This window comes from Trachemys scripta, chromosome 12 (assembly GCF_013100865.1).
Source record: "Trachemys scripta elegans isolate TJP31775 chromosome 12, CAS_Tse_1.0, whole genome shotgun sequence".
NCBI classification, from domain to species: domain Eukaryota; kingdom Metazoa; phylum Chordata; order Testudines; family Emydidae; genus Trachemys; species Trachemys scripta.
Window position 1 is genome coordinate 7,715,275 of NC_048309.1, and position 27,854 is coordinate 7,743,128.

Here is a 27,854-nt window from a genome sequence, read left to right on the forward strand (position 1 = left end):
CTGTACTTGCTATTTTTTTTAATGGTTGAGTAAATGAGTTTGCTTTCTCCATTTGGATAGATTAGATGCTTGTCATATTTTTAAAACTTGAAAAAAACATGAAACATAAGATATTTTGTTTATCTTAGATATCTGGGATGCTAATTATCTTATTCTGTGTTTTTTGTTTTGGGCTAAGGACTGAACGATAAGAAAAACCAACAACTTTGAACTGGAAGCAGAAGATTCACATACCCACAAGGCATGTGGGTAGACCCTGAACATGGCCACAGAAAGTTTTGCAGACTTCTTGAATAAGCTCAAGGAAATCCATGAGAAAGAGGTTTTAGGTAAGAAGAACCTCAGGATCATTTCTGCAGAGAGGCAAAAGTCAATTTCGTTTTTAAAGCTAAGAGTGAAAACAAAGTCAGACCCTTCTGTCTAGCTCCAAATAACCTGGGCTGGGGAGGTGTGTCTGCCGATTAGAGAGCCTGGGAAAGGAACCCAGAGCTCAGCTGAAGTGTCCTTTATTAGGGTCAGTGGGAGGCACAGAGGCAGGATCAGATCATGGGCCTCTAGAAAATGAAGAGGTGGGTGATGTGGGTGCCCTGCCACTTGGTCTTCAGGAAGCTCTAGAGTTTCAGATGTTCCCGGATGCAAATCTGAGCTCCTTGGGGGTTTGGTGCCAATATCTGAGCACTACTAAAATATCCTGGATGACAAGTGTACCAGATGGAGCCCTGGGAGCCTTACAGAACATAAGGTCTAGTGTGGAAATCAGCAACAATTCATACCACAAAAAGAAACTCATGGTGACTGTTATTTTTATGCTGTCTGCTTTCCCTGTCCTCTGGAGTCCTTTCAGCATGGTATGATGCAATTATACTTCCCTCACCAGCCATTTGGGAGGTGGGAGGGGGTTGCTCAAAGCAGTGTAGAATGAATCTTTCCTAAAATACTCCCACCCACCCAAGCAAAATAGATCCTATTCCCCTCCTGCTTTGTGGTCTGTGTTGTCTGAATTTCCTATGTTGGAAGCACTAGCTGCTATCAGCTGGGCCATCAAACTGGTCTAGGATAACATGTCTGGAAAATAAATAAGGAGTTGGCAGGAGAGTGAAAATGGGAAGCAATTTACCTATTAGGACACTGATACCTGACTTCAGGTGAGGCAGTCATTTGATCGAAGAGGAAAGAAGCAAAACTCCATCCTGAAAGAAAGTTCAGAATTAGCAGGGGTGAGAAGTCTTTGTTACAGTAAAATTTAGAGTAAGGATGGATAGTTTGTTTCTTTAGAGCATTAACAGCTTGTACATTATTAAAAGCAAGGCCATTACAGAAAGAAAACACATGCTACTACTTCCCATTGTTCTGGTATAAAGGCATTTCCAGCATCAACTTTCTGGATAAAACTGTTATATCAGGGGTCTGCAACCTTCGGCACGTGGCCCATCAGGGTAATCCGCTGGCAGGCCATGAGACAGGGACTTGCTGGTCGCTGCTTCCCGCAGCTCTCATTGGCGGGGAATGGCGAACCGTAGCCATTGGGAGCTACGGGGGGCCATGCCTGTGGACGGCAATGTAAACAAAATGTCTCGCAGCCCGCCAGCGGATTACCCTGATTGACCGTGTGCCGAAGGTTACCGACCCTTGTGTTATATTTTACACTATCCTGGGTTATAAATACAGTGTCACTCTCTGTAATTCTAACGCTGTGATGTTTTAAAGCTCTCAAACTTTCCAGACTACTGTACCCCTTTCAAGAGTCTGATTTATCTTGTGTACCCCCAAGTTTCACTTCCCTTAAAAACTGCTTGCTTACAAAATCAAACCTAAAAATACAAAAGTGTCACAGCCTGCTATTACTGTAAAATGGCTGACTTCTCATTTTTACCATATAATTATAAAATAAATCAATGGGAATATAAATATTGTACTTACATTTCAGTGTATAGTATATAGAGCAGTATAAACAAGTCGGCATGAAATTTTAGTTTGTACTGACTTCACTGGTGCTATTTATGTAGCCTGCTGTAAAAAACTAGGCAAATATCTATACAAGTTGATGTACCCCCTGAAAGACCTCTGCGTATCTCCAAGGATACATGTACCCCTGGTTGAGAACCACAGTTTTGAAGGATACTCTTGAGCAACTCAGACCCCAAATTTAGATATTGCATAAAAAAATTGTCTTCAAATCAGTTGAGGAAAAGAATACTCACCAACTCACCAAAGGCTCTTATGTAAATTAAGCTGCCATGGGATAAAAGGGAAGGTCCTTTCATGGATTGAGAATTGGTTAAAAGACAGGGAACAAAGGGTAGGAATTAATGGTAAATTCTCAGAATGGAGAGGGGTAACTAGTGGTGTTCCCCAAGGATCAGTCCTCGGACCAATCCTATTCAACTTATTCATAAATGATCTGGAGAAAGGGGTAAACAGTGAGGTGGCAAAGTCTGCAGATGATACTAAACTGCTAAAGATAGTTAAGTCCAAAGCAGACTGTGAAGAACTTCAAAAAGATCTCACAAAACTAAGTGATTGGGCAACAAAATGGCAAATGAAATTTAATGTGGATAAATGTAAAGTAATGCACATTGGAAAAATAACCCCAACTATACATACAATATGATGGGGGCTAATTTAGCTACAACAAGTCAGGAAAAAGATCTTGGAGTCATCGTGGATAGTTCTCTGAAAATGTCCACGCAGTGTGCAGAGGCAGTCAAAAAAGCAAACAGGATGTTAGGAATCATTAAAAAGGGGATAGAGAATAAGACTGAGAATATATTATTGCCCTTATATAAATCGATGGTACGCCCTCATCTCGAGTACTGCGTACAGATGTGGTCTCCTCATCTCAAAAAAGATATACTGGCACTAGAAAAGGTTCAGAAAAAGGCAACTAAAATGATTAAGGGTTTGGAATGGGTCCCATATGAGGAGAGATTAAAGAGGCTAGGACTCTTCAGCTTGGAAAAGAGGAGACTAAGGGGGGATATGATAGAGGTATATAAAATCATGAGTGATGTGGAGAAAGTGAATAAGGAAAAGTTATTTACTTATTCCCATAATACAAGAACTAGGGGTCATCAAATGAAATTAATAGGCAGCAGGTTTAAAACAAATAAAAGGAAGCTCTTCTTCACACAGCGCACAGTCAACTTGTGGAACTCCTTACCTGAGGAGGTTGTGAAAGCTAGGACTATAACAGAGTTTAGAAGAGAACTGGATAAATTCATGGTGATTAAGTCCATTAATGGCTATTAGCCAGGACGGGTAAGGAATGGTGTCCCTAGCCTCTGTTTGTCAGAGGATGGAGATGGATGGCAGGAGAGAGATTACTTGATCATTGCCTGTTAGGTTCACTCCCTCTGGGGCACATGGCATTGGCCACTGTCGGTAGACAGGATACTGGGCTAGATGGACCTTTGGTCTGACCCGGTACAGCCTTTCTTATGTTCTTATGTTCTTAATACTAGTTGGGCTATAAATATTGCCAACGTGGTTTGCAACCAAAGAGTGTGGAATTGTGCCAGCGTGAGAACTAGAGCTGAGTGAATCACTGATTTTTCGGTTCAGGAGCCAAACAAAAAAATCAGTTCAGATTGAAAAGCATCCAAAATGAAACAAAAAAAGGGAGAAAAAGAAACAAAATGAATTTTTTCAGGTTTTCATTTGGTTTCATTTTGAAGTGTTTATCACCCTGTTTTGTTTTGTTTTAATACATAAATACAGCTAAATTTCTAAAGGAATCATCTAAATGTTTTGTTTTGTTAGTAATCAGTTTTTTCAGCCAAAACTATTTGCCAAATTCAACCCAGAATTCAGTGACCTGAAAAATGCAATTTTTTTTTTTTTTTGGCAAATTTACTCTGCACTGAAAATATTTTGCCCAGCTCTAGTGAGAATGAGGTTTTGTAACTAACTAGCCATAAAAGTCAAACTGACTAGACTGCTTTCATCATCCCAGCAGAGGGGAATGCAAAAATAGTAAATGGTGAAAAGGAAATAAACTAACAACATGGGCAGGGAACCTTGTTTTTCAGAAATGAAATTTTCAGACTAACAGTTTCCTTTTAAGTTGCCATGCTCTGTTGAAAGTTATGATAGCACATTCTGTTTCTGAACTGTCACATAATTTGCAATAAATACCCATCTTCTGAGCCTTCATTAATTATTCCAGGACTGCAAACAAAGCTCACAGAGCTGACAACAGAGAAGCGTCGGTGAGTAAAGCAAGTTTTGTTCTCTACTCCAGGCTGTGGTGGTAAAGTTCTGTTGGAGGGATGAGGAAGGGCTGCACTATTTACTCATAACATTGAAGGCATCTGCCCTAGGCTGCAGGCACCCTTAACTTAAAAACCCACAAACTGGAACAAGAAGGCAAGCCCAAAAGCAAACTCACTGTCTTCTTTTAATATAATCTGCAAAGCAAGCAGCAATGCCCTTACACTGGAAGCCACCTAGTGAGGGCAGTTCAGATTTACCAAGCTGTCCACGCAGAATTTGTGGATACTGTGGGGCACATAAAGAACCTCTTCTGAGTCTCCTGCCCTGGCATGGCATAAGAGTTTAAAAACTCTTTGCAATGCATCCAATCAGATTAAGCCAGAGATATTCTTCTCCCACCCTACCCCCAGTCTGACATTTCCTAACTTTTAAGTGTGTGACTTTGTAACCTTAAGGTGCACACATAGGTTTGGGTTGTGGGTCGGGGGTTGGCGTTGTTGTAACACAATATATATAGGCTGGGCAGTATTTAATTTTTTAAATAATTTTGATGGATAATATCAATGTTTATTTTAAGCATTTGTTTTATTTTTAGCTATTTAAATTTTACAGTTGTGCAGAATTATGGTTTTAAGCATTTTTTTCTGATTTGTACCAATTTAAACTTTCACAATTGCAGGAAATTGTGGGGGGAGTGTCAGAAAATAATTATCTAATGACCTTAGACGATATTCAAAAAACACAAATTGTCAACATCACATGAAAAAATATACCACGTAAATAGCCTTAAATTAAATTATAATATATTCTCAAGCAGCAGTTTTCTTACCTTCCCTATCTGTAAATTTTGATTATTACCAATGGAAATATTTTTTCGTTGGTTTCTGTGTACAGTGAAATTGACATTTATCAGCATTCACCAATGAAAACCTATTCCTTCCACGCCTAAATATATGGAAGTGACAGACAAAGCAGTGGTATCCAAGACCTTTATCCTACTGAAGTTTTCATCATGTATCCCTGGGCTTTGAGTCAGATTCCATCCCCTGTTGTTGAAAGAGTCTGTCATCAGTGCCCTTCTGGTTCACCCAATATTTAGCTCAGAGGAGTCTGTACCCTTTTGTTTTCCATACTGTTTATCCAATGGGATTTGTTAACCTTGCACCAAATTGCTCTGGTGCCAGCATTTAATATGTTTCTATCCCCATCCATCCAATGCACTTACTGCTACACAAAGCAATAGTAGTTTAGTAATAGAAATAGTATGAGTGGCGTGACTGGGCTAGTGTATAAATCCTGCCTGCTGACAGTACATTGAGAAGAAAACAGTAGATATTTGGGGCAAATCCAATGACCTTCTTGTTTTGTCCCATGCTGCCTCCTGAATTAGAGACGCCCAGAGAATTGAAGAGTTATTTGCTAAAAACCACCAGCTACGAGAACAGCAGAAGATCCTTAAAGAAAATGTGAAAGTGTTAGAAAACAGGTAAGAGGTGTGTGTGTGTGTTTGATTGATTGATTGATTGAGAGACCTAATGCTGTTGTGTGCCCAATAGTATACATGCCTACACAGAGCTTGCTTTTCAGTGTCTTTTCAACGAGTGAAATAAAGCATCAGGATCTTTTTTTCTCACTAACCAGTGTTAACAAATTGAGAACCCATGGGGCCAGACTCTGCTCTCAGTTACACCAGTGTAAATGCAGTAAATCCATTGAAATTAAGGGAGTTGTTGCGTTTGCAGTGATGTGATTAACAGGCGTGCCATGTGTAATACACAGGAGGTAATTGTCCCGCTCTTCTTGACATTGGTGAGACTTCAGCTGGACTACGCTGTCCAGCTTTGGGTGCCACATTTGACAAATTGGAGAGAATCCAGAGAAAAGCAACAAAAATGATAAAAGGGTTTAGAAAACCTGACCTATAGGGAAAGGTTAAAAAAAACCCTGGGTATGTTTAGTCTTGACTGAAGGGGGGCCTTCAAATATGTTAAGGGCTGTTTAAGAACAACAATGATCAATTGTTCTCCATGTCTGCTGAAGGTAGGACAAGAAGTAATAAGTCACCAGGACCAGATGGTATTCACCCAAGAATGAAGGAACTCAAATATGAAATTGCAGAACTAACTGTAGTATGTAACCTATTGCTTAAATCAGCCTCTGTACCAGATCACTGGAAGATAGCTAATAAATGCCCACAGTTCAACTACTACGTGCAGCTCTGGTCGCCCATCTCAAAAAAAGATATATTAGAACTGGAAAAAGTACAGAGAAGAGCAACAAAAATGACTAGGGATATAGAACAATTTCCATATGAGGCAAGATTAAAAAGACGGGGACTCTTCAGATTAGGCAAGGGATGACTAAGGATATGATAGAGGTCTATGAAATCATGAATGGTGTAGGAAAAGTGAATAAGGAAGTGTTGTTTACCCCGTATAGAAAACACAAACCCTGGTGATCCAATGAAAGTAGTAGGCAGCAGATTTAAAACAAACATAAGGAAATACTTCTTCACACAACACGCAATTAAACTGTGGAACTCGTTGCCAGGGAATGTTGTGAAGGCCAAAAGTATAACTGGGTTTACAAAAGAGTTAAATAAGTTCATGGAGGATAGGTCCATCAAAGGCTATTAGCCAAGATGGTCAGGGAAGCAACCCAATACTATCTGTGTCCCTAAACCTCTGACTGCCAGGAGGTGGGACTGAGTGACAGGGGATGGATCACTCGATAATTCCCTGTTCTGTTCCCTCTGAAGTATCTGGCACCAGCCACTAACAGAAGACAGGATTCTGGGCTAGATGGACCATTGGTCTGACCCAGTATGGCTGTTCTTATGTTCCTAAGGAATGGGCTTACTCTACAGCCAAGGAGATTTAGGATAGATATTAGGGAAAACTTTTAAACTATAAGGGTAGTTAAGTGATGGAATAGGCTTCCAAGGGAGGTTGTGGAATCCCCCTCACTGGTGGTTTATAAGAACAGGTTGGACAAACACCTGTCAGGGATGGTCTAGGTTTACTTGGTTCCGACTCAGCACAGGGGGATGGACTAGATGATGTTTTGAGGTCCCTTCCAGCCCTATATTTCTATGATACTATGTAACCGAGAGCAGAATCTGGGCCATGGAGTTTACTGAAACTTTTTTCACTTGTGTTACTATCCACTTTGAAAATTCATATCTCCACCTGATTGCCATAGGGAAGAATTGTGTATCTCTACACGCTGTGTCCAAAGGCTCACTAAACTAGACGTGTGGATTTTTGCCTAGCATATCACTGTCATGGTGTAATGAATGCCAGATTTCGACTTTGTCCTGGTGCTGTAGATCTGCCTCCAAGTGCAGGTGGGATTCAGTTTCATTTGCTCGTATAGCCATGCATGGATAACTTAGCTTCTTGGCTCTGGGGTTTTTTGTTAAGGTTGAGAGCAGGTCTCTGTGACAGATGCATGGTTGCCCAGGAGCTCGCCAAGAAGAAGCAGAATGAGTATGAGAACTCCCACTTCCAGAGTCTCCAGCACATCTTCATCCTCAGTAAGTACAGAGGCTAAATAGACCTTCAGCTTTGCCCTGCTGACATTTTGCACTTTTGCACCTTAAGTGTCTGCTGATCATTCGGGCACAATCGTATGTGCAATCCTGGGGGCACATGTCCAATGGGCACATGTCGGGGGGTGCAGATCTGAACATCTGGGCCTAGGAAAATCAACATTTCCTATAAACACTAGAGATTTTATCAAAGAGATTTCAACACTGCACTTTGCTACAGCACGTGCATATGGGCCGGGCAAAGTCAGCCACTTATAAAAAGATCCATTTGGCAAGGTTGAGGCAACACTCTGGACAATACAGAAAATATACAGCAGCAGCTCTGCACTGGTAAAGGAAAATCAAGCAACACGTATGATTAATTTTCTCCTGAGTCTTTGGCAGCACATGAGCACTGCACAAGCCAAGGGTATTTTTCTCTCTGTCTCTGCTATCCCTGGGGATTGTGGTATTTTGTTTTGCTTTGCCTTTGGAAAAAAGAGAAAAGTGTCAGCAACTGCGTGTTTATTTCCTCATTATGAGTTTGATCTTCCTCACTCCCTGTACCTCAAGTGTCACTTTCACACAGAGGTGTAAAAGCCAGGCGCTGGTTGGTCATATATCTCCTTTGTACTGTAGCTGTCTGTCCTCTCTACCCTTCATTGCCACTTGGCTTGTAGCAATCAGAAGAAGCACTTTTCACCCTAAAGATCCCAGAGTTCTTTGGGAGAAGGAAAGGGAGTTGAGACTCCTTTGGAAATCTGGCTCTTTGTCCTGGTAGACAAAGCAGGTCTCTGTTTTAAGGTCTCATCCCAAAGACCCACCCAGAGTAAACTGCGAGGAATTCCTGATCATACTTAACATACTTTCATGCCCACATTGCACGGCGAGCTCATGCCTTAATTACCATTGCAAAGAGGCAGGTACCTGTACTTTACAACGAAGGATGCCATCAGTATGAGGGTAAGCTCCTTGGGGGAAGCAGGTGCTCTCATGGAGAGGAGATGCTGTTTACTAATAGGGGTCAGCCTGCATTTCCTAGTTACTGCCCGTTCCTGGAAGGATCATCTCCTGAAGATGATGCTTGCAGGAGAGACATTATAGAGCCAGACTCACTGATGGATGCTCTAAGGCCATGCCCAGAGGGCATGCTGCCTTCAGGAGTTATGACTCCCAGCTGTGACATCACCGTGGATAATAATGTATACCCGAAGGCAGACACGGGCATTTTAGTCTGTCTCTTGTAATGCTCCAGTAGGGGGAGACGGAGGGCAATGAACAGCCAGGTCGACTACAGCAAGGAAGTTCACGTTGCTGGGAATTTAAGGTAGAAACTCCCACCTTTGCCACATGGTGCTGGAACACTCGCTGTGCACATTTCTAATGGGAAAAAAATCTGCAAGCGTTTGACCTTAAACAAGCATTTTGAAGAGGCCTTGTTGGAGGGATGCTGAGCACTTGCTGATTGGCCCTTCTAAGCCACTTCAGCTGCAGAGCGCTTGGCATCTCGTCTCTGGAGGGGTTCGATGGAGGGTGGCAGGAGAGATTTCACCAACTGCCCTGCGGTCATGGCACATCTGTGCCTTGTTGTAAAGCTGTCTCCTCAGGGCAGCATTCAGCTCCCAGCATCTTGCCCACGTCTGATCCCTAACCTGTCGCACTCACTGTCTCTCTCTGCAGCTAATGAAATGAACAGGCTGAAGGAAGAAAATAAAAACCTGAAGGAAGAACTGAAGAGGCTACGGAGCCTGGAGTAAGCTTAGTGTTGGGTTTAACTCATTGGGTGGCGTAGGGCCGGCCAGATGGCTCCCCTAGGACCCTGGCACTACCCTGGACACTGTTGAGCCAGCCCAGTATGAGAACCTCCTGGCCAAGGGAATGGAGATGCCTGTACAATCTGCACCATTGTTTTTATTCCAACTTCCTAGTATGAACTTCTTGTTCCTTCCCTCACCCATCTGTCCACCAGCATGTAATAGAGACCTCTTCATCTTCAGCCTCATTGGAACCAGGCAGGATTGATGCTTGGCACTGGTGATGTCATGGGGTGAAATGGGGAGGGGGATCTTGGAGAGTTCAGGGAGTTTCCTGACCCTGGGTCCCCTTTAGTCAGGTTCTTTGACTGAATAGTGATCGCCCCACTAGTGAATGGGAGAATGAACCCCTACTCAGACTGCAAGTGTATGCTGAACCCCTTGTCTCTGAGACTTGAGGACCAAATGGCACTCGTTACACGCCTGACATGCACATAGTGCACTGCTGCTAACGTGCTAATTATGTGGGGTGAAATCCTGGCCCCACTGATGTGAAATGGGAGTTTTGTCAGTGAGTTCAATGGGGACAGGATTTAACTCTTGGTTTTTATTATCACCAGCTTCATCACCGTTCACGCCCTGAGTGAATCTGTAGAGACACCTGTCTAGATCTAACAGCTCTTGGCAAAGCCATTGGGACATTGGGCAAAGGCAGATCTGCAGGGAATGGATCACGTTTCACATGGGAAAACGAACTGTGAGAAAGAGACTCAGGAGGGATTAGGAGGGGAGAGGATGTTTGCTATAAGTAGTAACCTAGCAGAGCACTTTGGTGAAACCCAAGTAACATGTCAGGTTAGCCAATATATACAAATTAGCTCATTCCTTAGGGGTTTAAAATCCATAGAAATTATCATAAAGAGATCAGTAGAGAAACATGCTTGCTTTGGAACCCAAACGTTTCCTCAGTTTAACACAAATTCTCATATCTAGCATCTCTCAAATGACTGCAGAAGTTTCTAGACCTGGAACTAGCTTGACTTACTGAACTAGAGCTGGGCAAAAGTTTGTTGCAAAACCTCCCTGCGTTGGGGCCGTATATGGCTAAACTGAAACCCCTGCCAGGGTTACCAAGTTTGTCACAGAACGTTGAGAGCACATGGGCCAGTCGTTGGTCTGCATTGAATCCACACCAATGTCATGGCTTCCTGTGAAATTTTGCATAGCAGACTAAGAGGAAACTCAGCTGCATCAACTGAGTTTTGCTTTGAGATGGTGTCAGGGCTGCCCTGGGGTTTTGGGGTGCCTAGGGCAAAATCTGAAACTGAGACACTCCCCACACACACACCCTTACAAAAACATTGCCATGGATATGAAAGAGTTGAAGAAGAGGGGAGGGGAAAGGATGGAAGGTCAGAGAAAGCCCAGGTGTGTGGGGTCACTGCCTTCCCCATGGGGATGGGGAGACTGCCCTGTGTTCAGGCCGGGGGCCACTCCTGGTCCCACCTCTCCCTGAGTTCCAGCACTGTTGCGAATGGTATCCCCAACCCCTGACCCTGCTCCTACCTCCAGGCTCTCGGCCTGGTAAGTTGCCTCAGGCTCAGCATGATAAGGCTAATGGTGGTGACAGAGGAATCTGGACCTGCCCGGGGAGGGCAAGTTGATGGCAGGTGCCAAACTTGAGTGGCACTGAAACCCCATGTGCCAGCTCGCAATGACTCTCACTCAAATTTGGCCTGGCCACCCCTCCATCATTTTGGGAGTCCTCTCAAACAGACGGCCTGGGGCCAACCGCCCATTTTGCCCTCCCCTCTGGGTGGCCCAGGATGATGTATTGGTTCAGAGCAAACCTCAGCGTGAATTTCAGTTGTGATGAGCTGAAACGGAAGATGATGTTTCCGCGAGTGCTCGGGAAGCCCGATCACCTTGTTTCCCAGGGCTCTTGAGTCGTTGCACATTCAGTGAAGATGAAACCCTGGCGCTCAGAGCTCGTGCCGGGGCAGCTTTCAAACTGGTGGTTCCCGTCTCATTTCTTTTTCCATTCATTTGTTTCCTTTTCATTGCAACAGTGACAGAACAAAGCACCAAAGACTCCTCCCCAGAGAAAGCAGCTCCATCCCGGACTCACCTTTGGCTTTACTCTCCTCAGTAAGCCGGAAACCCAGCACAGACAAAGCGACTAGCAGAGAAGCAGAAGAAGGGTATCATGAACAGCCTGGCGAACAGCTGGGAGAAGGTATATACTGCTGGCTCCAGGCTAGGGGGTGTAGGGCCCAATGACTGGGCTGCAGCAGTGAGTTATTCTGACTACATCAAACGGGAGCAAAAGCCGAAGTCATCAGAACCCCAGGATGGACGTTAATCTAGAGCATGATATCTGGTTTGCATGGAATTGCATATCAAATAATACATGAGCTGCAGTGCTTTAGAGGAAAACATTCTCCTGAGGTGCTCCAGTGTCATCCATCGCAGATGATGTGTGGGAAGTGCGAGTCTTTTCCCTTTATTCTGGCAGCCTCCTTCCAGAGAGCACCTAGGGCTCCATCTGGAATCAAAAGTGAGACAAAAAGGTTCCCTTTTCAGCACTGGCCTCCAAATCCACATGCCCACTGTTACGCATGCCACTGATTGTACCCCCATCCCGGGCACACTCCCATTAATGTGCAGGCAGCCTTTTGCACAACAAACCAGGCCACTGATTTGCACACACAAAGCACCTGTTCGTGCGTTTTGTTCCTTCCCCCTCCCCTGCCCCCATTGTCAATTGCACATGCAATCGAGCATACAAATTCAGGGGCTGCCTTGAGTCTGACAGAAAATTTGGCTCCGGATAGCTAGAACTCTTCCTTGGGAAGCGCTTGGTGCCCTGCCAGCTTTTTATAGCTGCGATGTGCCGATTGATATCCCAGTTATCAGACTGGTTGGCCGCTGCATTACAGCGCCATGTGCAGATGGAACAACTGGGAAAAAACGCAGGGCAGACGCAATGGAACTCTGCACAGCTTTCGCAATGACTGGCTATCGCCTTTGTTTTCAGAGACGTCTGCAGGACAGAGATGTTCTCTGGGCAGTAGGATTTCTCCAAGTGCTGTTCTCCAAGAAGCACATGCTCTGGAAATGGTAAGAGTTCTGGTGGGGATACTTAGCACTGTCAATCTGTCCTCGTCACGTTGGGCATCGTTCCCGTGGGGACCTGATGCTGGATAAGCTGTGAAAGGGATGGGACGAGGAATGAAATGGAGGCACGTGGGATGACGTGACTTGCCAAGATCACCCGGTACATCACTGGCAGAACTGGAAACTCCTATCATATCTCCTGCTGATAAAGTCACCGTCCCAACTTTGCTTTCACATTTATATTCCCTAGGAGCCTCAATACTTGCCTAGCAGCAGTTGATCATTATCGTGTGACCGCATTCATTCCTTTTCAAATCACACTGACTCCCTGCTTAAATAGGTAGTTGGAGAAATCTCTTAGGACTGAACCATAGGGGTATTCCACAGGCCCACATCTGAAGCCTTATCCTGTGGGATATTTTCAGAGAGACGGGGAATCCCTGCCACTGTCGGTTTTGAGCTTGTATCTTTCCTAACCGTCCACCCCTTTGAAACTGAAAGTGCATTTCAGCCGAGGGATCCGGGGCGGGATGGAGTGCCAGACGTCATGCCCCCAGAGCTCAAAGGCCATAGCATTGGGTCTCAGATGGGAGTTCAGACACACACGTGCTTAATTCTGGCCGGGGCCAGCTCCAGCTTTTTTGCCGCCCCAAGCAGCAAAGGGAAGAAAAAAAAAAAAGATAAAGCCGATCGGCGGCAGTTCAATCGTGCTGCTTCATTCTTCGGCCGCAGTTCGGCGGCGGGTCCTTCGCTCCCTCTCTTCCTCTTCTGCGGCACTTCGGCGGCAGCTCAAAGAGGAAGAGAGGGACTGAGGGACCCGCCGCCCAATTGCCGCCGAAGACCCGGACGCGCCGCCCCTTTCCATTGGCCGCCCCAAGCACCTGCTTCCTTTGCTGGTGCCTGGAGCCGGCCCTGATTCTGGCACTGGAACCAGTGATCTGAACTCCATGTAAATATGAAACAGCAAGTGAAGGGGGTTTTTGCTGAGGCTGCAGGCGGGCTGTGAGAGTAGTTAATGAAGATAAACAGTAGAGGTTGATGGCATCGGAAAGTGGATAGGCAAAAATGTCGAGTAAGGGCTTATTCAGAGCCTTTTTACAACAGCAGAAAGATCATTCTGTACTGGCCGCAGAATAGGAACCTCCCCTGGAAATAAACCAGTGAAGCAAATGAATGCTGTAAGCTAATGCAAATAGGGTCTAATGGTTTGACCAAAGGACTGGGAAAGTGACCGATCTCAGCTAAGCCACTGACTCCTGGCTTGACCTTAGACAAGTTACATGACTTCCTGCTCCGTAAGTCAATGCATCTGGAAAATAAGGAATAAATTAGGACTTGTTGAAAAACACGATGCTGTGTTGGAATGGAGCCTTCTTGGGGAAATACGTGGCTGATTATTATTTAAAATTCCAACACCGTATTGAAGAAGCATTCAGCTGTTCACTGGAAACGTAGCAACTCGTTTTTATCACCTCTTGAATGTAAATGGATATAAGACCAAATGTAGCCTCACTAACAAAGACCACTAGTAAGCAGGGTTTTCTGCTGTCATTGTTCTCTAGTCAGCTAGGCTTCTTTCACCTGGGGATCATTTCTGAGAGCCCTTTAGACCACACTGAGCTTTAAGCCCAATAGTCCTGGACATGCAAACTTTTCTCCTCTGCCTTTAGACTTCCCAGAGGATAGCTAACCAGCTGCACGGAACCATCGCTTTGGTGAGACCTGGCTCCAGACTGTGCCTCCCTGAAAAAATCTCGGCCAGGAGAGCAACGTCGCCAGCAGCAAGAAAAAACTCACTGTTCCTGGAGCGTGAGCGCAGCCCCAGCCATGAGGCGTGAGTAGCATCGTCTCAGTATTGATACATCACAGTCTCCTTGGGCCTGATCCAGAGCCCATTGAAATCAATGGAAGAATTCCCATTGACTTCCAGGGCTTTGTATCAAGCAGCTGTTGTGTTACTGGTGGGTTTTCTTTTTGCTGCTCTCTCTCCATCACAAGCCAGTTCTTCCAGCCAGCACATAAGCCCCACCATGGTCTTTGAACCAGGAAGATCCAGTTCACACAAATTTTGGAGCTTAGGCTTGGATAAGGCCTCCAAACCTCTTAACTCCAGCAAACCAGGCTGGAAATCTCACAAGAACAGACTTTTTCATGAGATTCCCACTATTTTCTGCAACTATCCCAGGCAGAAAACACCAGGAGCCTGGTTCATATGCTATCTTGTTATTGTTCCTTCAACCTGAATGAGTTTACTCCTGATCTACACCAGGGCAAATGAGAGGACAATCAGGCCCCTAGAGAACAATCTGTCAAAATATCACTGGCCTTCTGCAATTGGCCAGCACTGAGAATTGCAGAGATTGACACAGAAGGGAAAAAATTTTGATTTGAGCACTGGGCAGAGATCCCCACTGCTCCTTGTCTAATCCAATTGGCTTTTCTGTGGCGCTCGTCACAGTAACATCTGAGCTCCTCACTTCCCATTAACTTTAGTGGCAATTAGGGCTGAGTGAGACCTACAGACTCATTCAAAAACTGTAAGATCCCCCCTAGCAAACGCCTAGCTTGGATGCGTTCTCCATGAAGCCGGGCACTGCCAAATGCCGAGGACTAGTAACAAGCAGGGACTCAATTTATAGAGGCAGGGTTTTCTGAACACAGTTTGCACAGCTCACCCATTGCTTGGGCCTCTTTAAATGTGTCTGTAAAACTCTACAAGCACGTATGTTGAAGGAAGGAGGAAAGACTCTAGCAGCAATGTAAAACTGTCAGGTTTTGGCCGCCTAAAGCTCTACCTTCAACTGGACGCCACTTGTTCATGTCTGTGTAACCCCCTGGTCTTACAGGTCCCCCTGTGCTTTGTCCATAGAGGCTCTGAACCAGCTAGAGAGACTTGGCTCTTTGGCTCACACTGGAGGTCCCTCTTTCAAAGAGCCTTGGCTCTTTGTTTCTGGAGGTCCCTCTTTCAATCCTTGGTGTGGCAGACAAGATGGAGGCCATCACAGGAGCTTTAGTGCATAACTGATTGACCCATCTACAGCCAGTAGGCACACACCCATTTTTACAGACAGGCAGACAGCGTAGTTGTGCACCCAGCTACTTGCTTTGCACACCCAAATGCAGATTTTGCACAGATGTATTTACCGTATGCGTGACCTACTGTAGGTGTGCCAAAGTGGGCGTGCACCCTTTGCTCCAACGTATCATTTTCTGCCCGTGTAAACTGGCAGAGCTCCATTGATTTCAACAGAGCACTGCAAGTTTACATCAGCAGCGTATCAGGGGCAGCGCATGGAAACCCGGGGCTAAAAAGGGACACTGTGATAGTGAGGTGACCCGCCTAGAAATTTGCCTTGGATGTGTTTGATGATTTTTGTTTGTTCGTTTGTTTCATTTAGTTGCTTAAGAACAAACAAACCAGATTCCCACAAAGCCACTTCGTCCTATGGAACTCTACCGCTGACCACCAGGCAGGAGCACCTCTGCCTTCTTAACAACCATTTCTCTCTGCCCCAGTTTGGACTCAGGAGTAACAGCGCTTCTGCAGATAGGGACAATAGCTTGCCAAGCCACTTGCTACAGGCCAGAGAGACTGAAGGCAGAACAAGGCTGCAGGAGGAATGGGAAGATCAGGCCGCCATTTTAGAACTCCCTGGAGCTGTGGTGTACATGCGGGACCAGCATCTGGAGGAGAGGCTTCCGTTTCTTAAGCACAGAGAGAGGCTCCAGTATCTCCTGGCACAGCAAGGATTCAGGGCCAGGACAGAAGGCGACCAAAATGCAACTCCGGTTCCAGCTGCTCCTGAGGAAAGGCCCCTTTCCCCGCAGCCGACCATGGGGTGCAAAGAAGAGAGGTCATACCTGGAGGAACCTGTAGAAGGGAAAGTTGTTTGGATAAACAGGGACAACGTGGAGCAAAGGGAGAAGGCAGAGGCAGCAAGAGAATGTCTCCTGGACGCACCTCTGGACCTGTCAGATTATGGCAGAAGGAATGAAAACCTGAAACCTGCCAGCTGGCACAAATCCCCCACACAGCGTGAGGCTGACAGTCCAAGTCCAATCCGTACAGAAAGCCCCACTCTTCAGACAGGCCGGAGCTCCAGCGTGCTGCCAAGAGCAGAGCATGAGAACTCCCACCTAGCCTGCAGCCAGCTCCCTGCGGCCAAACCCCTGCAAATCGGCCACAAGACTGAGCAGTTCAGTGCCAAAGAGCAAGAGGCCCTTGCGGCACCTTTGGTGAGTACATCTTGCACTGGCATCCGCTTTGCCTCCGCAGGGAGGCTGTGGTCAGCAGTCAGCTTGCTGGGCCGATCGCAGTTTAAAATGGGCATCACCACTATTGCTGAAAGTTCTGACCTGATGGCTCTACTGTGGCCCATAGCGTGTGAAACAGGTTGGTGGTGCCAGTCCTGTCCCTAGTGGACAGATTTGCACATTGCAAAACGACCACCACAACGGGTACTGATCAGCGTCCTTGCTCTCCGGCTCAGAGGAAACCCAGGACTGAATGGACCATGGAAAGTAACTACCCTCTAAGCCTGGGGGTTTTATTCCTCTGGGTTAGGATTAAGGTGCATTGAGAGACTCTGCGCCTGCCACTCCCCTGCTGAATCTGTGCGTAGGGGACATCAGGTTCTGTGGCAATGTCCCGCAAATACACAGAAACCCCTATCTGATGTTGTCCGGGCCAGATGTGCATCTTTGCAGTTATACTTATTGCCAGGCTGGAGCGGGGCACCAGTTTTTTTCACCGCCTTAGGAGAAGGCAGCGTCTCTAGCAATAAAGGCATTGGCAGTTCTTCCCATCAGTTTGTAATTAATACAGCTATTGCCATGTGTTACAGGTCCCTTCCTCACAAGGACAGCCCGCGGGCAAGCTAACATCGTGTGATCCTGCAACAGATTCAGAGATCAGGGTGAGAGTGTATCCTAGGGCACAGAAGCGAGAACCAGATGCTCAAACAGGTAAAAAGCCCCATGGAAAAGCAACATTTGAGAAGGCAGGAGCAGACAGTGTTTTGAGCCTGGTGTGCTGATCTCCTTAGCACTGGAAAGTCTATGGACGGCGCTTCCGAAACATGCATGCAATATATGGCAATTGTTTTAAATTTTGTATTCTAAATTCCAAGAGGAAGACTTCCAAAGGCACAAAGGTCACCTGGGCACCAAACTCCCATGGCAGTCAGGGGAGTTGGATGCTCACCTCCCATTTGTGCCTCGGAGAACCGCTCCTCAAGTCTACAATTTTCAGACTTACATGTCTCAATGTGAGACTCCTCAGTTCATATATAGGTACCTCAATGGAAGTGGCCTGATTGTCAAAGGTGTCGAACATCGGCAGCTCCCTGACATCAAACAAAGCAGCCTCAGGACTGCTGTACTTTGTGCCAGTCATCAACAGACCCCTAAGGGCTGTTCCTGCACCCAGGGATCACGTCCAGCGTGCACAGATGCCCTGGCTATGCCCCCTTTCACACAGGCATGTCTCTATACCAGGGGCCAGAAGGGTAAGTGGCATAGGAGCCAGGCAGTGGCTCAAAGTCATTCAAGGATCCCCCCATCCAGTGGGCTAGAGCTTTCAATTTTCCAGCTTCTTTGTGCCACCAGAACTGGGTCTATGATCTGGACCAGCAATGAAGATAATGGCTGCTTATCAAATAGGGGAATGAATGCTTTGGGGAGCATTGGGAATGGAATATGGAGCCATCAGCTACAACTGTAGTCATCACAAAAAAGGTGGGGGGAAAATACTGTTTATATAAAATACTTTAGTAGGCACTGGGGATGGACCAGACAGACTGGTTTTTTATTATTAATTATTATTATTTATTATTATTTTATTTATTATTATTTTATTTGGGGTATACATTTAGTTTGAGTCTCTATTATGGTGTTTTTAAATAGTTTCCATGCAGCTTGCAGGCATTTCACTCTTTTGACCTTTTAATTAACAATTAATTAAATTGTGGTCCTTTGTTGCCAGCAGCCAGTCTCCCCTCCAAAGAGCAGTAGGAGGTACCTTAGAAGTTAGGGGTTAGATTTTTAAAGGTACCAAGGGCAGTTTAGGTGCCCAACTCCTACTGGATTTCAGGGAGTAACTGACCTTTATACCTCCATAAATCTGCCAGTGTGAGTGCGGATTGGGTAACTGGGCTCCCAAACAACTAGATTTGGTCATTTGCAAGTCCTGGTTAGCTGCAATCCCAGTAATTGGGTGCATACATTAGGTGTGCATTTGGTGTATGCAATTACGTGCCTGAATTTTGTAACCTCTGGCCCAATATACAATGGAAACCTTTTGCAGTGAAGTCAGTTTTGATTTTTTTCACAGAACAGATTCACTACTGGGAGACTCCACTACAGTGCATTTCAGTTTTTCAGTTTGTCCACTGCAGGAATTGTTTTGAAACCTATTTGGAACGTCTGCGCTGGTTCATTCTGGCTCTGGTCCTGCAGTCCATACACAAGCAAAATTCTCATTGGCCCTGTCTAGCCTAGAAAGATAGGTTGTATTTAAAAATCGCACAACCTCTCTTCCCCATCTAGACATGGCCATTGACTTCAGTGGGGGATTGCTCCATAGATACAGCAGGGTGCGATTGACGGAGTTTACTGTAGATTGTGTTCCCCACAGTCATTTCTTTTATATTGCTATTCTGAAAGTCAATCCCCTTACACCACCAAAACACACACACTTGGGACTTGGACCTCACGAACCCTGTGGTGACTTCACTTTGGAACCCAGTTTATTACTGGGTCAGACTTTTGCTTAGCTCAGCTCTGGGCCAGACTCACCAGTCCGCTCCCATTACTTGGTGCTACTGCAGTGATGCAAGCAGGGCTGGCTCCAGGCGCCAGCCAAGCAAGCTGGTGCTTGGGGCGGCAGCTTGTAGGAGGCGGCATTCCGCCCAATCCTAGGGCGGCACGGCCGCTTTTTTTTTTTTGTTCCGCTCCGGCCGCCCTGTAGGGGGCAGCGGCGCGGAGGACAGGAGCGCCCAGCAGCAAGCCCGGCAGGGCAGCCCGCGTCCTTCCCTCCCCGCTGACAGGAGCGGAGCCCTCCCAGCAGGGGGCACGGCAGGAAGCCCTGGCCACCCCCCCTTCTCTTTCTCCCCCCACTCCCTCCCCCTCCCCCCGCTAGCTGGGGCACATCTGCAGGGCAGGGAGTCCCCCTGCACCCTGGCTCCGACCGCGCCACGGGTTTTTTTTTTTTTTTTTTTTGCTTGGGGCGGCCAGAAAGCCAGAGCCGGCCCTGGATGCAAGACAGCCATACATCCTGCTTTACTGGCCAGCGGTGCCATAACGAGGGTGAGGCAAGTGAGGCACTTGCCTCGGGCATGGAAGGTGAGAGGCGCAGAAAGTCTCTCCTTCGGCGGCAATTCGGCAGCAAGTCCTTCCCTCCAAGAGGGACTGAGGGACCCGCCACCAAATTGCTGCCGGTCGTCGGCAAGGGAGGGGGGCAGAACATCCGGCTCTTTGGCGACAAGTCCCTCAGTCCCTCTCGGAGGGAAGGACCCGCCGCCGAATTGCCGCCGGTCGTCGGCAAGGGAGAGGGACGGCACTTCCGGCTCTTCGGCGCCAATTCAGCAGCGGGTCCCTCAGTCCCTCTTGGAGGGAAGGACCTGCTGCCAAATTGCCACCGAAGAACGGTGGCAATTCGGTGGCAGATCCTTCCCTCCGAGAGGGACCCGGCGCCGAACAGCCAGATCTGCTGCCCCGTCCCTTGCTTCGGGTGCAAAAATTCCTAGTTACAGCTCTGCTAGCCAGTGCTTACGACTGCTGTGTGGCACTGGGCAGCCGGTGAGTACTGGTGAGCTTGGCCCCTGGTCTCTGAGTAGTGCCAGCATTTCTTGCCTTTTCATTTTGAAATGTCGTTCATTTTGATATCGTTTTGGTGGCTCTGTTCAGTGACCGGAGCTGTGACTATGGTTCTGTGTAACGCCTGTGAGGGGACTAGGAATTGTTACTGTCAAAGCCGATCAGTTAACCGTCCCCTTCTGTTCCCCTAGAGGAAGACGATGCAGAGTCTGTGAAGCAGGACTCGGATGAGCCCGACACGTCGGACAGCGAGGTTTGCTTCCTTTGGCCGACACATACACCAAGAGCAGTCCAAGTCTGGTTCCTCTTTAAGGCTGGGAATTTCAGTGGTGAACGTTTGTGGGAGCTGGGCCCCTTTGAAGAGCCCAGGCTACTCCTGTCAGGCAGAGATATGCTACGGTTTCCAATAGAAAATGAGACGAAAAAGGCAACACAAACACTCTTTCCCCAGGCTGGAGTGGGCTCAGGTGCTGTCTCTGGGTTGCAGAAAAGTTCTGCTTTTGCTTTCTCATGCAGTTTTTCCTGCATGATTAAGATAAAAGGAAGTCACGGTCCTGCTGAGATGGCAGGTTGCCCTCCATCAGATGCCCAGATATCTCTCTCCTGTTCCCCCACGCCTCACTCCCCGGTTCCCAGCCTATCAATCACAGATGGAGATTCCATACCTGATATCATTTCCTGTGCCCGGTTTTGTCTGAGGAAATTCCAGACATGCGGCATGACTCTTTATAGATACAAAAGGCTTTCTCACACCATCGGGGTATCCCTTGCCTTTAGCCTAGTTTGGTAACACTGGTAACATATTGACCTCATGAAGAAATACAGCACATCCAAAGATAAGAGGAAGATGCTTTACTTTTCCTGGAATATCACATTACAACACCCTGGTGTTTCCCTGGCAGAGAGGTGGGTCTCTTTAGCCGGACCCCTGAATCCTGCCACACTCCCATTGGCCAGGAACCACGGCCAATGGGAGCTGCGGGGGTGGTGCCTGCGGGCGAAAGCAGCGTGCAGAGCCACCTGCCGTGCCTCCGCTTAGGAGCCAGACCTGCTGCTGGTTGCTTCCGGGGCGCAGTGCGGAGTCAGGACAAGCAGGAAGCCTGCCTTAGCCCCCCGCTGTGCCGCTGACCGGGAGCCACCAGAGGTAAGCCTGTGCCCCAACCCCCTGCCCCAGCTGTGAGCCCCCCCAAAACCCAGAGCCCCTTCCTGCACCCCAAGCCCCTCATCCTCAGACCCATCCCAGAGCCTGCACCCCCAGACAGAGCCCTCACCCCCTGCACCCTAACCCCCTGCCCCAGCCCAGAGCCCCCTCCCATACCCTGAACCCCTGTGCACCACCCCCCAGTCTTGAGCCCCCTCCTGCACTCCAAGCCCCTCATCCCCTTCCCCACCCCATAGCCCGCACCTCCAGCCAGAGCCCTCATCCCTTCCCAAACCCCAACCCCCTGCCCCAGCCCAGTGAAAGTGAGTAAGGGTGGGGAAAAGTGAGCCACCGAGGGAGGGGGAATGTAGTGAGCAGGGGGCAGGGCCTCAGGGAAGGGGTGGGGCTAGAGTGTTAGGTTTTGTGTGATTAGAAAGTTGGCAACCCTACAGGGAGGGCCCACCTTGGCAAACGTTAAAGGGGGCTGTTTTTAAAGGGTGAGTACTTGCTGAAAGTCAGGCCCCTTTCTGGCACATCATGCTGATCATCCAGTTTGGAAATCTTGGGTTTAATATTTGCAAAGTGCTTTGAGCTCCTTGGGTGACAGACACTAGAGAAGGGCAAAGTCCTGGGATCATTGTGAGCATCACATTCACAAACAATTGCAAATTAGCACTGTGCTGTAAGGGACAGTAATGAATCCAACAGCAACAGGATGGGTCATCAGAAGCCCGGCGGGCCAAACACTGACCAGTTTTCTGATTTGTCTAGGTGGCTGCCACTTATGAACATGAAACCCATCAAGAAGAACACGCAGAAGGAAAACATTTGTGCACAGAGGACAAGGATGAGGTCTTGCAAAAGAAAAGGAAAAGACGGCAGGATCCAGGGACAAAAGGTATGCAGAAAGAGGGCCTGCTCATAAAGAACCTTCTGACAGAGCCCAGCTTGCATTGTCTGAAGCTAACTGATATGAATCCCCAGGCAGCCATGTCCCTCGAAATTAGTAAGGGTCATGACCCTGTTTTGGATACTGGTGTGGTGAGAGGAGAGGGCTTAAGTAATTGAGCTTGGAGGAACTGGAAGGTCACAGTCTGTGAAGTTCCTGCCAAGCTTACAAGAGTTGGAGTCCTGCCGGGCTCCTGCGGTTCTGCACTCTAGAGGAGGTCCTTCCAAGCCAGGGTAGAGGTGTAGTGAGTTAAATCTTGCACTGCTGCTGCCTGGTGCTGTGGATACAGAGAGGACCTCCCACCGCAGATACCATGGTGATGGGTGGGGAATAAGAGTATGGACAGGGTTTTACAAGCAGTAAATGGGCATGGGGAAATATATATATATATTTTTTAACACGTAACTGGTGATAGTGCAAGGGAGAAAATGGGCATCTGGGAATGGAAACATTTTATTTTTCTTCCTTTTCTGTATGATTTTTCCCTTGGCAAATTCTCGAATGTCATGAGCAGCAAACAAACTTGTGGCACAGACCTCTCCAGTCTCTGGAGGTCTGGAACTGTGAGTGATGGAGATGTTAGTGGGGGGAGATATTGTTTGCAAATGCTGAGTGTCAGTAAATACAATGGAGCCAGACTGTCAGAAGTCTCCTGTTGTTTAGCTACAACTAGCCAGTATGGGCCTGCTCCATAGGGATAGCCAAACTGGATCAGAGCTGAGGTCCATCTAGTCCAATATCCTGTGTCCAACTGTAGCCAGCACCAGATGTTTCAGAGAAATGTGCAAAAACCCCACAATAGCCAGATGTGGTATAATCAGCACCCATGAAAGTCTCCTCCTGATCCCTAGTAGTTACAGATTGGCTTAGCCCCTGAAACACATTTTTATCCTTTCTAAAACTCGCTGTTTGCATTAACCATTATAACTCTGGGTATTCTTCTTGTCCATATAAACAGCCAGTTTCTCTTTGACTCTTATGAGAGGTTGTCCTCAAAGACATTCTATGGCAATGAGTTCCACAATCTAGTTATCAATCAAGTTATTGATCAGTTTTGACTTTGCTACCTTTCAATTTCATTGACTGTCCCCTTGTTCTTGTGTGATGAGACAGGGAGAACAGAAGCTCTTGGTCCCCCTTCTTGGGCTGTCACCTAAGCTTGAAAGGGGGCTTGTTTAACAAACAACATCTGCCCCCCACCCCAGCCCCTTGCCCCCTAGACCATTCATTATTGTATATACTTTTATCATGTCACCTCTTACTCATCTCCCTAAGATAACAATCCCAACCTTTTCAGTCTTACTTCAGAGGCATTTTTCCTGGCCTCTGATCATTCTCATTGCCCTTCTCTGAACCCCCGTCTGTACTGCGCGCAGTATCCAGATGCAGGTGTTCTGCTGATTTATAGAATGGCATTATAATATTCTCCATCCTGTGCCTTTGTTTTATGCTTTAACTTCAATGAGATTTGGATCAGGCCCCTATACAACTATTCCAATGACCTACACTTGATTAATTAGCATTTTAAGAGAAATACATGAGGGGCATTCAGCCCTATTCCTTGACCCACCATGGGCGTGTCTGCTTCCCACTAAGTGAATTTCACACTGCACAAATGTTTGCCCAAGGTGATACAGTTGGTTCCTTATGATAAGACACGCTACACTGTACATTGGTAACTAGTGTATCTCCAAACAGGGAAGCCCTTGCTAATGGTTAGCCAAGCCAGCTTGGGCTAGGAGTGGCTGAGAGAGCACGTCTTAACACCTAAGCTAATAGGTATAAACTGTAGTGTTTGTTTAGCCAATACTAAGAACCGCTGATTGACAGACTAGGCAAAATACTCCACAAAGCGGTACTGACATTTGGAGAAAGCTTTCACACAACCGCTGTTGATCTTTAAGCATGGCCGTAGAGGTCTCACCTTGCTAACAATGGAATGTGTTGTACCGGTATTTCCTACAGGTGAGTAAGCAGAAAACTGTTGTCGATAAGGGGAGGTATATAGCAGCAGGCCTGTCAAGCCGTAAATACTGCTCCATCATAAATGGCTTGCTAGTGGCCCTCTTTGTGCAGTCAAAAAAGAAAGGCCGGCGTTGACCGATTGAAAAATGTATAGACAGCTGTCACCTGAGCTTAAAAGGAGGCTTGTATAACAAGCAACAGCCACCTCTCACCTCACCCCCGGCCTTCCTGAAATACCTACAGAGGCAGCAAATGAAAACTTGATCAAACAATAAAGGAGTTCCTCTTAAAAACAAACGCCGGAGCCAAGCTTTGGAAGCTGTCAAACCAAAGGCGGATGTGGAAATGGCTCTGCCAGAGGTGCTGAGAATCTTAAAAGGCCTGATCCTACAGGGTGGGCTGTGGGATTAGGCAAAGATGTAGAGTTTGGAGACAGACAAGATCTGTCAGTCTGTCAGTCAGGGATTATTCATACACGATCGTCTTTGCTGTATTTAAACATTTCCTGGCGTATGTCCAGCCACCAGCTAGTGCGAGGCTGTTTGCAGTGCTCTGTCCAGCCTTACTGTCAGGGGTTCAGATTGCACAGCCAATTGCACAAACACATTGACGGAATTTATGTAAAATCCGGTGCCAGATTTTCATTTGGAGGGGGCAATGTGACTGGCTGTACACACTGCTGCATCTGAATTGTGCATGCAGTTAGCTGACTTCCACGTGTCATCATGATAACTCTGAACACAAGTTTGGAGCACGTTTTGTACATTCAGATCGTGAAAATCTGGCCCGTAATTTTCTCTTCACCCGTTTACTGGTTCCTTTTAGCATCTGACTCACCAGGAAAATAAGAGCCACATTTACCAAGAGCCAAGACCCATTTGTACCTATCCAAAATGAACACTTACACATCTGGCTACATTTGTGTACACCAGGGGTCGGCAACGTTCGGCACGCAGCTCTCCAGGGTAAGCACCCTGGCGGGCCGGGCCAGTTTTATTTACCTGCTGACGTGGCAGGTTCGGCCGATCGCGGCCCCCACTGGCCACGGTTCACCGTCCCGGGCCAATGGGGGCGGCGAGAAGCGGCGCGGGCGAGCGATGTGCTGGCTGCGGCTTCTCACCGCCCCCATTGGCCAGGGACGGCGAACTGCAGCCAGTGGGGGCCGCGAACGGCCGAACCTGCCGTGTCAGCAGGTAAATAAAACTGGCAAGGCCCGCCAGGGTGCTTACCCTGGCGAGGCGCGTGCCGAACATTGCCGACCCCTGCTGTACACACACCCAAGGAAAGCTTTGCATGTGCAAATGCCCAGTCTGTGCAAACAACCAGTAGGCTTTGCATACAAATGCAGGTGCATGCATCTCCCAGCTTTCTGTACACATGCACTAAGTCAACAATTAAATATAATACACTGTTGAGACTTCCAGCCTCTGACCCTCACTTTTGCATCTGCCCCAAAATGGACACAAAGCAGTTTTTCATACACCAAACAATTTCTCATACACCAAATAACTAATTGCAGATCTGCTAGTCTTAGGCCAATGAGGGTTTGGCACACAGAAAGAGATGTACACACTATCGGTTGCACACTCAAAAAGTGGACGTGCAAGACTAGATTGAGGCTGCCTGAAAAATTCCATCCCTAAAACTCAGTTGATTAGTTTCACTTTTGTTTCAGAGTCAAGTTCTCTTTCTTCTTCTCATCCACTCTTGCTGCTGTTTTTCAGGTTCACAAGCCCGTGAGGGATATTGAAATCTCATTAAAATACCTGCGTTTGTGGATATTTAAAACAAAACTGAAAACGGTTTCCATTCCTCTGTAGTTTGCTAAGCCTCATTTTGGTTTAAACAAATGATAGTTTGGGCCTAGAAATTGTTGACCATATCCCATTAATAATGGTCTGAACAGTCCATTGCTATGTGGTTAACGCCCGTGGTCCTCTTCCTATTAACAGCATATAAGAAGTCAGTGAGAGGAAGAAGGAAAATCAAAGCTCCCCAAGCACCTGCTGATGCAGCAGAAATTACAAAGGAAATGGAGCACAACAGCCCGGCTTGCGGCAATGACGTCTTTGAGGAGAACTAACTGAAAAGTGCAACAGGAAGTAATATCCCAGACGGTGTGGACTGCGGGAAGAGGCTTGGACCGGGAGCCAGAGAACCCAGTGTTTGAACCCCAGCTCTGATAGTGACTCCCTCCGCAACTTGGGCAAGTCACATAACCGCTCTCCCCGCCCATGAAATGGGGATAAAGACATTTTGTTAGCTCGTGGAGGGTTCCAGGGGGACTAATTCCCAACGACGTGGAAAGCACTTTGAAGATCCTTATGAAGTGCTAAGAGTTATTGCTGGGTCTGAGGCATGAAAACCTAGGCACACAGCTGAGATCCGTGTAGCATGGCAGTGGTGAACTCCAGAGGAGCCGGAGCAACCCAGCTGAGCTTCCACTGGTTTTACACAAGGCCTAGAGAACAAACAGCTCGGTGCTTTTCACTCTCTTAGAGCAGAACCTCACTGGAAAACAAGAGCTGGTGGTGCCTGTCCTTGATGGCACCGTGCTGACTCAGCTGTGTATCGCTGCTGGTGCCTCCGGGTCTGATTCCCTTCTCCAGCGCACCAGTTCCACCCTGGTGTCACTCCCACACTGAGTCACTACCGGTTTATGGCCTGATGCTGCACCTTGCTGGATCAGGCCCTTGTGCTGCTGCCTGCGAGAGAATTAAGGCCTTAAATGCAGCGCTGCTTTGGAGTGCTGGAGTCAGGGCAAGGAGCAGAGACTTTAGAGGACGCAATGCCATGGCATTTCATACAAGGAGAAGCACTTCAAGGGGGTAATTACAAAGACAAGCTGATGGGAACAGGGATAAACACGTTAAACATCCCATTTGTGAGTTTCTGGCTGTAGGATAAAAGAAGGTGACAAGCAGAACACGTTGCACAATTAAATGTGCTCAAGCCTGCTTTTCCCCACATTTACAGCCTACATTGATTAAATCGCTGCACAGGTTGACTATAATAGGTGGTTCTGTCGTTTGCATTGTACGAAGCTGATGTTTTCCCTTTTCCAGTTCAATGCACGTGGCAGGAAAGCTGGCTGTGGAAGGGAGCAGAGGGAGGAATGATGGGGTGAGATGCACGTGCAAAGAGAAGTGGGAGAGAACAGGATGGAAAGGGGAGAAGCTGCACATATGCTCTCCTGCAAAATGTACCGGATCCCTGGAAAGGTCAGGTCTGTAAGTCAAAGCTGCAGCTTGCACGAGCAACACTTACTCAGCAGGTCACCCTGACCTTGGCAGCATCACCGGGCTCTTATTTTCTCCTGGAGAAACTGTTCATGAACAATTTTTCCAATGTGTGAGGTATAAAGAGGGTTTC

At 47.2% G+C, this 27,854-nt stretch overlaps 1 protein-coding gene across 2 annotated transcripts; it reads left to right on the top strand.

Annotated features, from left to right (window-relative positions):
- The first annotated feature begins 247 nt into the window (after window positions 1–247).
- RBBP8NL (RBBP8 N-terminal like) lies at window positions 248–27,495 on the top strand. Of its 2 annotated transcripts, XM_034787938.1 has the most exons (13): window positions 248–329; window positions 4,166–4,208; window positions 5,603–5,698; window positions 7,635–7,747; window positions 9,422–9,494; window positions 11,565–11,731; window positions 12,533–12,615; window positions 14,283–14,446; window positions 16,011–16,848; window positions 17,457–17,577; window positions 20,619–20,680; window positions 22,340–22,466; window positions 26,435–27,495. In XM_034787938.1, the coding sequence occupies exons 1-13, from the start codon at window positions 263–265 to the stop codon at window positions 26,563–26,565; spliced, it is 2,085 nt and encodes a 694-aa protein (XP_034643829.1). In that variant the 5' UTR covers window positions 248–262; the 3' UTR covers window positions 26,566–27,495. The 2 variants fall into 2 exon arrangements, with proteins under 2 accessions (XP_034643829.1, XP_034643828.1); XM_034787937.1 differs by lacking the exons at window positions 248–329; window positions 4,166–4,208; window positions 5,603–5,698; window positions 7,635–7,747; window positions 9,422–9,494 and having other exon boundaries at window positions 11,639–12,052.
- The last annotated feature ends 359 nt before the right edge of the window (window positions 27,496–27,854 follow it).